Consider the following 13,678-nt stretch of genomic DNA (forward strand, 5'->3'; position numbering starts at 1 on the left):
CATCCAGCTATGAACCTACAATGCAAGAAGCTCCAATTTGGACAATCCATCACTTGGAACATCCCAGTAAATGCATTTAAAACAAGTGGGACCTGAAACAAAATATTGAAGCACTGAATACTCTTTGCACAAGTTGCCAAGCAGCCAGCCACACCGTCTGTTAAGATATGCCATTCCATTTCCACTCCCCTACCCAATCCCAGTTTCCCACATTTTGTGCACACCGAGGAAACTCCAAGCTCATTTGGCTGTTTTGAAGTTTTCCCTGAGTTAACTTTCAGAATAAAGGTTAGTTGTACATTAGAGCCACTATCTGAAGATAAATTGCTCCTCCAAGCTTTTTGACTATGATATTGTAAGCCCTACATGGAAAGACAGCTGCAGCAGATTGAGCAGATGAGACCACTAGTGGGTCCAATGATCAAGAAGGCAGTTTCAGCATGTGCTGTAGAGGGAAATGAGGGGCAGGTGGCAGCGGTGGAGGAAGTCTCTCTGGCACCTGTGGCGAACCACCCATAGGGGCAGAGCGAACTTCTCCATAGGGACGGGGGGGCGCAGCACCCCTAGGGACAGGGCGCACCATGCGGCCTCAGCCACCCTATAGCTGGGGGGGGGGAGGCAGCAGGCGGACAGAGTGGAACCTGCGGGTGCCCAAGATGTGTGGCTTGGGCCTGCTGCAGGCCCAGCAGTGAGTGCTGCCCACCATTTTGTCACCCACCTCTGTGGGGGCACCCGGGGTGGACCACACCTACCGCACCCCCCTTGCTACGCCCCTGGCAGGTGGGTCTCATCAACCTGGGAAGGTAGCCCATCTAGGAGAAGAAAAACTGATCCTAAACCTCTGTTACCTTTCAGGATATCTTTGGCAGAAAAGGGGCTAAGGAATAAACCCTACACAAATCCAGAGTGGAGTCCCTACGATGGTTGGATGGCACCTTGTAAGCCTCCTTCCAGAAACTCCTGCAGGCAAGCTGGTACCAAACGTATTGTTCTGCTTTCCATTGGACCACATCAGTGAAGCCCGGGGGGGGGCGTGTCTTGTCATCTGGGCAACCCAGGACCTTTGTACATACTGCTCAGGCTCGTACTCTGAGGAGGTCACTTTGGTGCTACTAACACAGCAGTTTGACTTCATCCCCAGCTTGGAGGCACACTCCATTGTCTCTCGAGACAGACGGATGCCAACTAAAGTTCCCAATCTCCCCCCATCCTCATGACGAATTAAAAATTGCTGAAAGTCTTGATGAACCACTTAATTATTTTTCTGCCTGTTTTAGCAATCTCAATGCACTGTCTTAGATCCTGTATTATTTTAACTGTATTTTTACAGACATGCCGATGACTACCTGAATGAAGCTTGTGGACCACTGGAGGTCTACGGACCATGGTTTAGGAACCTCTGTTGTAAATCTTTCTTATTTCCAGTCATTTGCAGTGGTATGGAGAGAAAAAAAGCACCAGAGTCATATGGTGAGCCATTAGTAAGGTAACACAACTTTTAAGTGGCAGTTAGGATATTTGGATTCTACCCCCCCCCCAAAAAAAAAGCCCTAAGGTAAGAGTACCTTAGGTTAAGAAATTCCATTCACTACTTTCTTTAAAATACATTCTGTTCTTTTCTTCATTTCCAAGAATGCACCTTGAAATTAGCTCTGATTAGACAAGCACGACTAATCTACATTTTGAAGCTATTAAGTACAGTATATTGTATTGATTGGTATTTTTGGTGGCTTTTTAATTTTGCAAGCCATGATTCAGAAAAGTGAGTGTTATTTTAAGCACACCAACATCAGGCAATAAGTCATTTGCATCAACTCCAAGAGGAATGTCAAAGGCAGCTAATGCCATGTTGTGTTACAGTATGCCTTCATATTTTTGGCTCAATTTGGCTATAATTTGTGTACAGTGGTACTTCGAGTTAAGTTCTTAACCTGAAGCACTATTTCTGGGTTAGCAGAGTCTGTAACCTGAAGCGTATGTAACCCGAGGTACCACTGTATCAAGAATAATGCCCTTTCACAGCATGCCTATGAAACTAAATGTGCTCAACACTTTCACTCCTAGCAAATCATAAGACAACCTGTAAGCAACAAAAATTTGGAAACCTGCAATGTAGGAGGAGGATTTGGAGTGGATAAATGGTAAGTAAGGAAAGTGTTAATCACTCCACTCCAAATCCCCCTCCTATTTTGCAGGTTTCCAAACTTATTTTTGCCTTTCCAAATGTGCATTTTGGAAGCTCAAGGGGAGATAAGTGATGGGGAGAGGTACAATCTAGAGTAGAAGAATGACCAGTGCAGAAAAGTTTCAACATAGCTCAATTGGCAGAGCAGGAGACTTAATCTCAGTCATGCTGGGCAAAAAGATTCCTGAATTGTGACAGTTTGGACTAGATGATCCTCGTGGTACCTTTCAACTCTACAACTCTGTGATGAGTCTAACAAACCTCCTTGGCTGCTTCTCCACCCTAAAAGCTCCCTTCCCAAAGCTGCTTTTCCCTGGGCAGTAGCAAAGAGGGGGGTTCACACATTTGTCACTGTTTCATTTCACAAACGTCTGCATTTGTGTGCGTGCACACACACAATGTGTTGTCAGAGTTCTGAATAATGAATCGAATTATGCTGACAGATGGCTAGTTTAAATAATTATCTCATGAACAACACTTTATGACTTGTAACCAGCGTAAGAAGTTCTCAGCATACAATGCCTTGTTTTGCTCAATGCATTAGGAATGAATGGAACACAGAGAGAGAAGTTAAAGCACAGCTCATCAAATAGAGAGTGTATCTGCATGGACCTTTAGCACAGAGAAGCCACAGTGGTGCACCCCACCATGCAGAACAGGTACCTAGCCAGAGTAAAGGATATCTACAATTGCCATCTTCTTGAGCTGTCTCTCTCCACCACCACCCGCCAACAACCTAGCGTCTATTGACATTCATCCTGGAAATAACTTATCTGCACACGCACCTGTAAGGGAGTACCTTATGTGCTTAAAGGAAAGGATTTATCTGTAGCAAACGTTATGCATGAATCTAGGCAATTAAATGTTACAGGCAGACAGCGCCTGCAATTAGGCTGCGATGCTCGGAATACTTTCCTGGCAGCAAACTTCATGGAACACAATGCAACTTACTTCCAATAAAGTATGCCAAGGCTTGGTCTGTTAAATATCGGATGAGACACTGTGAGAGTTTTCCTAAGAGCTGCTAAAGTGTAAGGTATATAGGACATAAAAACATGTGCTCTTGGATGGGGCCATATTGTGGAGGCTGGGTTGTTATGCATTTTTGTGTTTTTAGATAGTAAGTCGCCCTGCGATCATCAGGTGGAGGATGGTATAGAAATCAATCAAATAAATAATCCAGCCCCATCCTGTTCTCACAGTGGCCAACTGGAGACCTGTGGGAAACCTGAGCAGAAGAGCACTCTTGCCCTCCTGTGGTGCCCAGCAAACGGTATTTAAAAGCATTACTGCCTCCAACTGTGAGGGCAGAGCATAGCCATCACAGCTAGTCACCATTGACAGCCCTCTCCTCCGTTGTTTTAAAGCCATCCAAGTCTGTGGCGATCACTCAGTGACGTAGCGTGGGTTGTCAGCACCCGGGGCAAGGCAAGTAATTTGCGCCCCCTAACCCGTGGATTTGCGCCCCCTAACCCGTGGATTTGCGCCCCCTAACCCTAACCCCCAGATGTTGCGCCTGGTGCGGCCGGCACCCCCTGCACCCCCCACGCTACGCCACTGCGATCACTGTGTCCTGTGGGAGGGAGTTCCACAGTTTAACTAATGCACTGTGTGAAAAAGTTTCTTTTATCTGCCCTGGATCTTCCTACACTCGGCTTCATCAGATTGTCCGAGACTTCTGGTGTTAGAAAAGAGGGAGAAAAACCTTTCTCTACTCACTTTCTCCGCCAGGCATAATTTTAGAAACTTCTCTCTTATTCCCCTTTTCCTCTAAACTCAAAAGTCCCCAAAGCTGCAACCTTTCCCCCCTCTATGGCTCCAGGAGGAAGGCTGGTTGGGGGGCAAAGGAGGCGCGCGGCTTCAACCACAGCTGGCTGCCTGACTCCCGCAGGAGGATGCTGACCTAGTAGGTCGGGCTGCCACCCTCAGCATCCTTACTAGGTCAACTTCGGTCGGAAAAGTCCGCCGGGTAAACACGCGCCGCGCGAGGGCTGCCAATCTCCGGTGGGCGGGGCTCTGGCGGGTGCCGAGCGAGCCGCGCGCCCTTGGCCAGCGTGCGCCGGGCTCCCCGAGGCCCTTTTCCCGCCTTTTCTTGACAGAAAGCGACGAGAAGCCTGCCTGCCCGCCCTCCCCGCTCCTTGACCCCGGGAGCCGCCGTCGGGCTCCTCGGGGAAGAAGGGGGGTCCTTATGAGGGGGAGGGGGGTGTCGCTTCTAACTTGAGCTCCGCAAAAAGCCGTGGGGACTCACACAGTGAAGTGATAGACGAAGCACTTCCAGCCGGTGGGTCTCTCCAGGAAGTTGTAGACCCTGCCTTGGATGTGGCTGCGGCTCAGCAGAGGTCTGCGGACGCTGTAGATGGAGACGCGCGGGTCGAAGCTGACCGGAGGGCGAGGGTAGTCGCCGCCGCCTCCGCCGCTCACGGCCACGGTGGCTTCGGGCCCCTCGACGTACCGCGCGCGCTGCTGAGTGGCGCAGCCGGTGCCGCCGGGCGCCGCCGTCCCCCCCGCGGGCGCGGAGAGCGAGAAAGGCGCGTAGTGCGCGTTGGCGGCGTTCTCGGCCAGCTCCAGAGCCGAGGGTTTCATGCTGCCTTTCCTGGACGCGGCGGACAGGCGCCCCAAGCTCCACGGCTTCCTCTCCGCCTTGGGCGAGGAAGGGGAAGACATCGCCGAGGCGCGCGCCGAGGCGGGATGCGGAGCCAGGCAGCGAGCGCGACGCGTCTCTCGCTCGCTCTCCTTCCCCCGCGGCCTCCGCTCAAGTCCCCGAGAGCTCGCCTTGGCCCCGCCCACTCCGGGGGAGGGCTCCTCGGGGAAGGCCCCTGCTCGCTCCGCCTCGCCGCTGCCAGCAGCCACCCAAGGAGCCCCGGGGGCAGCGGCGACGGCTCGTCCCTTCCACGCGCAAGACGGCCGAGACTGTCCGCAGCTGTGCAACAAGTAGATGTTCAGCAGGTGCAGAACTTGGGTGATTCATGATGAGTGGCATCTTCCTTGCCCTAAGCCTGGCAGGCGTTGTGCAATCAGCTGGAAGAAAATCCCTGCCATCCAGAGGAGCACGGGCGAAATCAAAGCGATGCGCTGTTTTGGTTCCATTTATCTCTTATATATACTAGTTTCCTTTTTATCTTTTATATTCCTTTGAGGTAGGTTAGGCTAAGAGAGGGCCATGACGGGGAGGTGATTGTTTTTGTGGTGTGTGTTTTTTGCAGATGCCAAGGGGGCGACGTAGCAAGGTGGGTGAGCAAATGATCTGTGAAACAGCAATTCCCTCGTTTGGCTATCATCCCTTGCCTCAAACTCATTAGGGCTGCAATCATATACTCATTTATTTACCTGGGAGTAAGTTTTATTGAATTCAGTGGGACTTATTTCTGAATAGACCGGTATGGGGCATGGGTGTAGCCAAGGGGCGGTAGGGGGGCAGTTGCTCTCCCCCAAATCAATAAAAAGACATAGCTAAGTGTGGTTCTTCCCACCCCCAACAAGAGGCCTGCCCCCCTATGAAAAATCCTGGCTACTCCCATAATATGGGGGCTGTGCCTTTGGTATATTCCTGTTTTTCAGCCTCAGTGTGTGCCATCTCTGTACTATTAAGACAACCAGGGACCACCACCACCCTTTTAACTTAAAAGGGGAAACCTGTGATCTAGGGGCTACATGTGACTCCACTCAACTTCATTTATGAGTCTTTTCCTGGTTTTTTAAAAGCCTCACTTTATTTTTATATAGTTTCAGAATGATTGGTCTTTTTTCCGGATTAGTTATCCAGAACACATTTGTCATCAGTTTCAGCTCCACCCACTGTCAGCATGTGGCCTCTGGCAGATTCCTCCCCCGCCCCCCCCCACAGGGGGGGGGGCAGAGAATGTTCCTCAGCAGGGAAAAAAGTTGTCCACACCTGCTTTACATGGCGGTGGGAATTACTGAGATAATGTGTGTATAGATCCTTGAACATGTCAAAGAACAATTCAAAAAGAAATACAGTACATGGTAAACACCCTTGATGTACAGGTTGATATCCCAAGAAGGCCTGCCCTCTTGGAACCTTATAAATTGAAACTTGAGTGCTTACTCACACTTGCATCTCTTGGTAGGTTGGCAGCTGCCCATCAGCAGATCCTCTCGCAAGAAATAATGTAGTAATGGGCAGAGATGAAATACTGCCACTTATTTCACAACAGAGATTGTGATATCCTGTACTGTAGGAATCATAGAATCACTGGATCACGGAATTGTAGAGTTGAAAGTGACCATAAGTGTCATCTAGTCCAATCCCCTGCATTGCAGTAATCTTTTGCCCAACTATGTGCTAGTATGTTGCATGCCAAATATATGCCTTTTTTCTTCCGCTTCTAGACATAAACCCACCAAATAACCAAAGAAGAGCTAGGTTACATTAGCATGCCACTTTTATTTCGGAAAAAATCCAAATCTCTTAATTACGGCCAACCAAAATGTCACAAAATATTGAGCAAACTCTTGAGACTTGGGCTGGATGTTAGAGGGGAGAGAGAGAGAGAGTATGGGAGAAATGACTTGTTATTGCAGCCATAATGTTATATTCTATATGTTCATATTCTTATCAGGGGCATAGCTCTGGGGATGTGACTGGAGGCTGCCATGAAGCACTTAGCAGTCCAAGTATGTGCCCAGCTTACTATGTCAAGCAGCAGCAGGATGGACCATTTGCACACCAGTGTCACTTGCAGGGTCACTTGGCATAGCAGGATGAGGCTCTTGCAGACAATTCCTGTCCTGCTATTTATAACACATCTACTACTTCTAAAAATAGCCTCAATGTGATTTACAATAAAAAAGTATGCAATGAAATAAACAGCATTAAGGAGGGGCAGACTAACAAAAAAGTAAAACAAAATGAAGTGCTGGTACAGCCACAGCCATAATACTAACACACACACACACACACACACACACATCCATGATGCTAAGTGTAAGGGATTAGGATGCAGAGGAGCCAAGCTGCTATGGAAGCTCCCTCGTGTGGCTGCCAGTCAGTGTAAGGGCTGTTGAAACAGCATCCACTGAAGTCAATGGTGGTCCATTTCCTGGTGAAGGGTCCAATGTGGGCCCTTCTGCTGCATCAGTCTGGAACAAAATAAAGGGGGGGGGGCGTTATTGTCACTTCACCTTCTGCCCTAGCCAGCAGGAGCTGGTGGTGAATTCACTGCTCTACTGTACACCACCCCAGACTCAGTTCAGTTTGCTCTACCTATTGCTAGAATCACTGCAGGGGTCCCACCACCATGTCTGAACGTAATAAGACAGGAAGTGGCTCCCAGAAGTTGTTCTAATTTAGGCAATACTGAGCTCGAGATAGACAAATGTTCTGACAGTATACAGCGGCTTATACCAACATTCTTCTTAAGTCCTAATTCTACTGTTTGATTCATTCTCGGTGTAATTCCTCTGCAACATATCAAGGAAGAATTTGTAGCTTGCCTTTTTAAGGCAATGGATGCTCTCTTCTGAGAATCTGGAAAGCAAAATAGGGGCACAGAGGTGCTTAAAAAAAAATAGGCAAGAATTGTGCTCTCATACCTAGGCTGAATTCTATAGTTATTAACCCAGCCTACTGCTTACACATTGCACTGCAAAACAATCTGATGCCTAGTTAAGCCAAGAAGCATGGTTCGCAGCATTCAGACATTTACAACAAACCAATAAGAGTCTGCTTTGAATGTAACTTAAGATGAAGTTGTCACAATTAAGTAGCCTAGCAAGCTTAGTGAGCCAAAATTATTACAATTTTCAATATAAACTTCAACTTGCATTATGCTGTTTATCTACTATAGAGCTTTTCAGTCTTTGTTTTATTTCCTATGTAGATGTTTGAAGTTCATGTAGCTGCTACAAGTAAGAGAGTTGCCAAACGACATAAATCTTGCAACATACAGTTGCCTAAACAAATACCCCCAACACTGGCTGTATTACTGGCTTGCCTGAAATGAAAGTTTGCTCTTCTGTTAGACTGGTTTATGATGACATGTTTTTCAAACATTATCACCCTAAATCTGGCTCCTTACCATCATGCACTTTTGTGGAACCCCTGATTAATTGGTTAAGCTGTCTTCTTGCCAGGCTATGTGAGGGTTTGGCACAGTAACACATTTTAACACGTGAAGTAATAGCTGCTTCTAATAAGACAAATGATTTGCACCTTAGATACAAGAGCTCAAGCACTCCAGTGCAGAAGCAATTAGCTAACAAAGACAACTCCAAGAGCAGAAGGCGCAAATATGCTTTGATCAGAAAGTCTGCTTTCCTTTTGAGCTTGATAGAGAATAGAACTAGTTAACAAGCTCCTTTCCCAGAGCTGTGCTGAGTTCAAGGGTTATACTGGTGCTTAGACAAAAATGTTGTGGCAAGATAAGGTACTATATATATTATATACCTTGTTATTTTCGGCTCTATTCAAAGGCGGTTCAGAAGTTCTCCAGATGCTTTGCATGAGTATGGCTGCTCCCTTCTGATAAACACTGATTTACAATGTATTATAATAATAATAAATTGTTCTTGCAGTGATAACACTTTTACAAGCCACACTTAAAGCTTACTAAGACAACACTTAAGGGCTTCAAATTATGCTGGACGACTACTGTGCCAACAAATGTCGCAAAACATGACGTCACCTCACAGTCACAGCAGCATGACACTGACATCACAGCAAAGGTAACTAGGGCAATAGTTGTGAGTGCTGCGTCTCTCTCTGTGTGTGATCCTAATCCCATATATCATCATAATAGTTCTTCTGTGTGGTAAAAGAGGGAGTAGGCTGAAGAGCCTTAGATCACTTTAACAACTGTTTTAACTTACATGGCTCCTTCCCCCCACCTCTCTCACACACACCCCAAATTCTGGGAGCTGTGGTTTATTGAGGGGTCTGAGAATTCCGCTGGAGTGATGATTAAGGCAATTTAAGTTTGTAGCATAAATATGCTGATACTAATATGCTTTACAGCTAGGGCATCTTCATGATAATTTTATACATTTGTCAGTTTCACTGAGGGCTGCTGCCCCTGCTCACTCTGCTTGTTACCCCTGCCTACCCTTTTGCCAAATGCCCTTCCCCCATACAAGACCAAGCCACACACACACACACACACACACACACAGTCTTTATATGTCACCTACCTGGGTCATCACCTATCCTCCCTCTGCCCCCATACAACTATCTTTGTATTTTGCCTGATAAAAGTTTTCCTAACCTCACACACAGTGGTGGCCCAACGCAAACTACCACCATGCATATTTTTGCATCACTTGGACCCATGCTGTTGGACACAAAAAAAGCTTCTTGCTAGATTTGAGGCAAAGTTAGAAAACGAACGGTGCTTTTGCTCTTGAGTTATTTTATGGGTAATAATGACTGGAAAGATAACATGTCACAGTTCTCTACACTACAACATGTTACTTCTACCACAATTTAACATTTATAGTATGCACAAATAACGTCAACTGTAGAGGAACAACTCATCAAAACAAATTACTTCATTCACTATAATGCCTGGCAAGTGATCTCATGTTGACTCTGTATGAAGAAATATATGCTATGATAATAACAGCACTGATTTCCTCCCTACTGCCCCTAGATTTATATAAGGTTCAATGGGAAAGTTTATGTTTTGCTTCTCTAGGTGTAAAAACTCCCAGAATATATATATATATATATATATATATATATATATATATATATATATATGCAGGTTTTGGTGTCTTCGGGTGTCTTCCCGTGTAAGAGTCGGGGTGTCTGTGCGACGTTTCGACGAGGTCTCACTCGTCATCTTCAGGCTGGTGCTTTCGGCTTCTTGTTACTGGAACAGAGCAGAATCTGGTGTTTGAGTTCCTATAAATACTGTTGAGGGGTGTGGTGTATAGCCTCCAACGTTCTGGGCAGAGAGGAAGTTCCTAGATTAGTGTGCCTCTTCTTCTTTTGTTCCTTAATTACTTGAGGGATATCTTGAGTGATTTCATGAGTGATATTCTGAATACCACTGGGTGGGTCATTAAGTGTAGATTAGTTGCTAAAGCTTTTGTGTCTTGACCTCTTGAGCTTGTGAACGTTGGAGGCTATACACCACACCCCTCAACAGTATTTATAGGAACTCAAACACCAGATTCTGCTCTGTTCCAGTAACAAGAAGCCGAAAGCACCAGCCTGAAGATGACGAGTGAGACCTCGTCGAAACGTCGCACAGACACCCCGACTCTTACACGGGAAGACACCCGAAGACACCAAAACCTGCATTCCTGTACCCGTGAAAATCTACGAAAGCACATATATATATATATATATATATATATATATATATATATATATACATATATATATACACACACACACACACACACACACACACACACACACACACACACACAGTATTTAAGTTTGCATGTGGCTAAAAATCTATAGTCCCATATAATGAAATTAATATATGTTTCTCCTAACAAATGCAGGTAGCACAGTAAATAATCAAGAAAATATTAAAAATAATGCTTGGGTCAAATATCAAAACTTGAAGCCCAGAATAATGTAATTGAGGTCAATGGGATTGTTCAGAGTAAGTGGCTTAAGAACTGCAACAGCCCATTGCAGCCTAGAGTGGTGATACTGTTAATTACATAATAAGCATTTGGAATCCAGGAAATAATTCCTTCAATTATAAAGAGCAGAGCTGGAATGTTATGTGGAGCATGCAGTGTCTTCAAATGCAAACACTTGTTTATATAATACATATGTTGCAATTGCTGATTCCTTCTGAAGCATAAATATCTTGCCCTTACAAATCATAAGCACTGTGTTGTTTCTATTATTATTTATTATTATACATTGCATCAAAGCTCCTGTGTCTGTATTTGTTACCTTTTGTCCTTTGTACACAATTCAAAGTGCACACCCTCTCTCTCTCTCTCTCTCTCACTCACACACACACACCATTCCAGAGCAATTTGTTCCATACAGAATTGATTCCACAAATTTCCTCCAAGCATGTGCAGAGTGTTGTACCATGGCTATGTATTCATTCTCCTTGGCCTCAAGCATGGCAACGGGGTCATAGTGACAAGGTGCTGTTGTTTTCATCACTATCCCTTTGCCATGCTAAAGACCTAGATAAAAAGTAAAGGTAAAGGACCCCTGGACAGTTAAGTCCAGTCAAAAGTGACTATGGGGCATGGCACTCATCTCGCTTCCAGACCAAGGTAGCCGGTGTTTGTCTACAGACAGCTCTCCGGGTCTTGTAGCCAGCATGACTAAACCGCTTCTCGCGATGGATGGGCTCACAGCATTAACACCCCAGAAGGTTTGTTCTTCACATAGTCCTAGTCTTGGATTCAAGCAGAGATCAAGCATGGCTTTCATTCTTTGGTTTCTATCTGCTTCTAGCCCAGTGCACTCCTCTCTCTCTCTCTCTCTCTCTCTCTCTCTCTCTCTCTCACACACACACACACACACACACACACACACACATTTTGTCTTTCCCACTTCCAGACAGATGAGGGAGAGGGGACCCACCCATTTGCCCTCTGGCACAAAGCCACTTCCTTCCCTTGTACCTACGGGACCCCCTCTCCTGGTATGCCCCACGGAGGACCTTAAGGTCCATAAATAGCAACACCCTAGAGGTCCCAGGCCCTTAGGAAGTTAGATTAGCCTCAACCAGAGCCAGGGCCTTTTCAACACTGGCTCCGGCCTGGTGGAATGCTCTGTCTCATGAGACCAAGGCCCTGCGGGATCTGATTTCTTTCCGCAGGGCCTGTAAGACAGAGTTGTTCCACCTGGCCTTTGGCTTAGAATTAGTTTGATTCCCTCCCCCTCTTTCTTTTTCCTTTCTCCTCCCGTGAAGAGGCTGCATCCTAATGTTTTAATGTTGTATCTTAATCTTTTAAATTGTATTTTAATCAACTTGTTTTTATTATTGGTTGTTAGCCGCCCTGAGCCCGGTTTTGGCTGCGGAGGGCAGGGTATAAATAAATTATTATTATTATTATTATTATTATTATTATTATTATTATTATTATTATTCCGTTATACTTACAACCATGCTTAGGCCCACCAAGAAGCAGGCCTGGCTGCTTCAACAATTGAATCCTCCATTAGATTTTAACCTTTGCTGAATCTAGGACCCCAGGAATTAAAAGGGACTCAGGCATCATACAGCCTGACCACCTCCCGTAGCCCAAATTCACATCTTCACACAAGACTTGGAACTTGTCCCCCCCCCCCCCGTTTCTCAATATGCTGAATTCTTCACCCAGTACATTTTCTATATTTGTGTGTTTCCATTTTACCTTCTAACTCAGGTATGTGTGAAGTTTAATGTGACGATCTCACACCACTATTTCCCCCCTCTTCAAATAACCACTCATTTTGTTATTTTCTTCTTCAATAAGATAGTTAGGATTCAGAAATATGAAAATAGATTTTACCAGTACTGCAGATCCATTATATGTTAGAAATATTTGTTTAGTATCATAAGAGTCATATCCTTCATCTTTGCCAAACAATGTGATCTGTTGTGTATGATTGAGAGAAATATACTGTACTTTCTTATTCATATTTAATTTCCCTTTATCTTACGTATGATCTGGGCTAGCCTTTCGTATTTTGGCACACACTAGCAAAACATTAAAATATCCTCCATGGGACCTTGAAACTCCTGGCTCTCCTCATTAATTCTGACAGGCCATGAAACTGTTTTTTTCATCCCCCTACCATGTCAACTACTGGTAATTGTGCATAATTTGAAGGGAGTAACTAGCAGCCAGCAATCAATTCAACAGCCATTTAGGTAGGTTCTTTTAGCTATTCCTTCATATTAAAGAGATGTCTTTGGTTATTACCTATACAAAAGAAATAAAACACAATTATTTATGTTAACCTCCCTAATACAAGTCATTGCCCATAGTCACACTGGGTCACCTTTCTCCTCAGTGTCACCTAGTTTATTCTGGCTAGCAATTTGCTGCTTAGCCCTAAAAGCTTCCAATGTAAAGGTTTTATTTGTGTAATATCTTGCCCAATGAAGAGTTCTGATAACTTGAAAGCGTTCACATTTTTGTAGCATTTCATTTGCCAAAATAAAGGTATTGCTGAACCGTTGATTTTGGATTTTGTTTTCATGAGCCTTGGCTTTGTGTGAACTTTTGGTCTTGTCTTCCTCTCCTTCCCCTTTGATGCTATGTAGAGATTCAGCACACTTCCACTATCCACATGGGGACGACCCACCTGAATAGGGCCTGTGTAGGTAAAAGCCAGTGTGACCCCCAGATTTTCTTGTGGTGACTCTACAGTTCTGTATTACCTATACCTATACCATGAGAGATATAACCAGCCACCTCCATTGCTATAGCTTTGGCAAACACACATTTTTTTTTAATGCATGACTGCTTTTAATGAGGATATGCAAAAGGCAGAGTGCTCTGTTTTTAGTGGGGTGACCAGCCAAGAGAACTAGATTAGAAGCTGGGACTTGTATAAAA

The 13,678-nt window shown here is 45.2% G+C and overlaps 1 protein-coding gene and 2 long non-coding RNA genes across 6 annotated transcripts in view; all 3 read right to left on the reverse strand.

Moving 5' to 3' along the window:
• KCNQ1 (potassium voltage-gated channel subfamily Q member 1) overlaps positions 1-4,858 on the reverse strand; it is a 307,659-nt gene extending 302,801 nt beyond the window's left edge. For all 4 annotated transcript variants that reach the window (XM_082193513.1, XM_082193512.1, XM_082193511.1 and 1 more), the window contains exon 1: positions 4,434-4,858. In XM_082193513.1, the coding sequence (XP_082049639.1) occupies positions 4,434-4,849 (416 nt within the window). In that variant the 5' untranslated portion in view covers positions 4,850-4,858. The remainder of the gene's footprint in view (positions 1-4,433) is intronic.
• Positions 4,859-6,570: 1,712 nt separating this feature from the next.
• LOC309516934 lies at positions 6,571-9,856 on the reverse strand. Its single transcript, XR_014213077.1, has 2 exons — positions 8,592-9,856; positions 6,571-7,673 (listed from the first exon to the last, which is right to left on the reverse strand). It is a non-coding gene; the product is annotated as an uncharacterized lncRNA (long non-coding RNA).
• Positions 9,857-10,579: 723 nt separating this feature from the next.
• Positions 10,580-13,297, reverse strand: LOC309516975. The gene is made up of 3 exons (XR_014213098.1): positions 12,231-13,297; positions 11,666-11,752; positions 10,580-11,628 (listed from the first exon to the last, which is right to left on the reverse strand). It is a non-coding gene; the product is annotated as an uncharacterized lncRNA (long non-coding RNA).
• Positions 13,298-13,678: the final 381 nt, after the last annotated feature.

This window comes from Podarcis vaucheri (genome assembly GCF_965113315.1).
Source record: "Podarcis vaucheri genome assembly, chromosome: 1".
Classification (NCBI taxonomy): Eukaryota; Metazoa; Chordata; class Lepidosauria; order Squamata; family Lacertidae; genus Podarcis; species Podarcis vaucheri.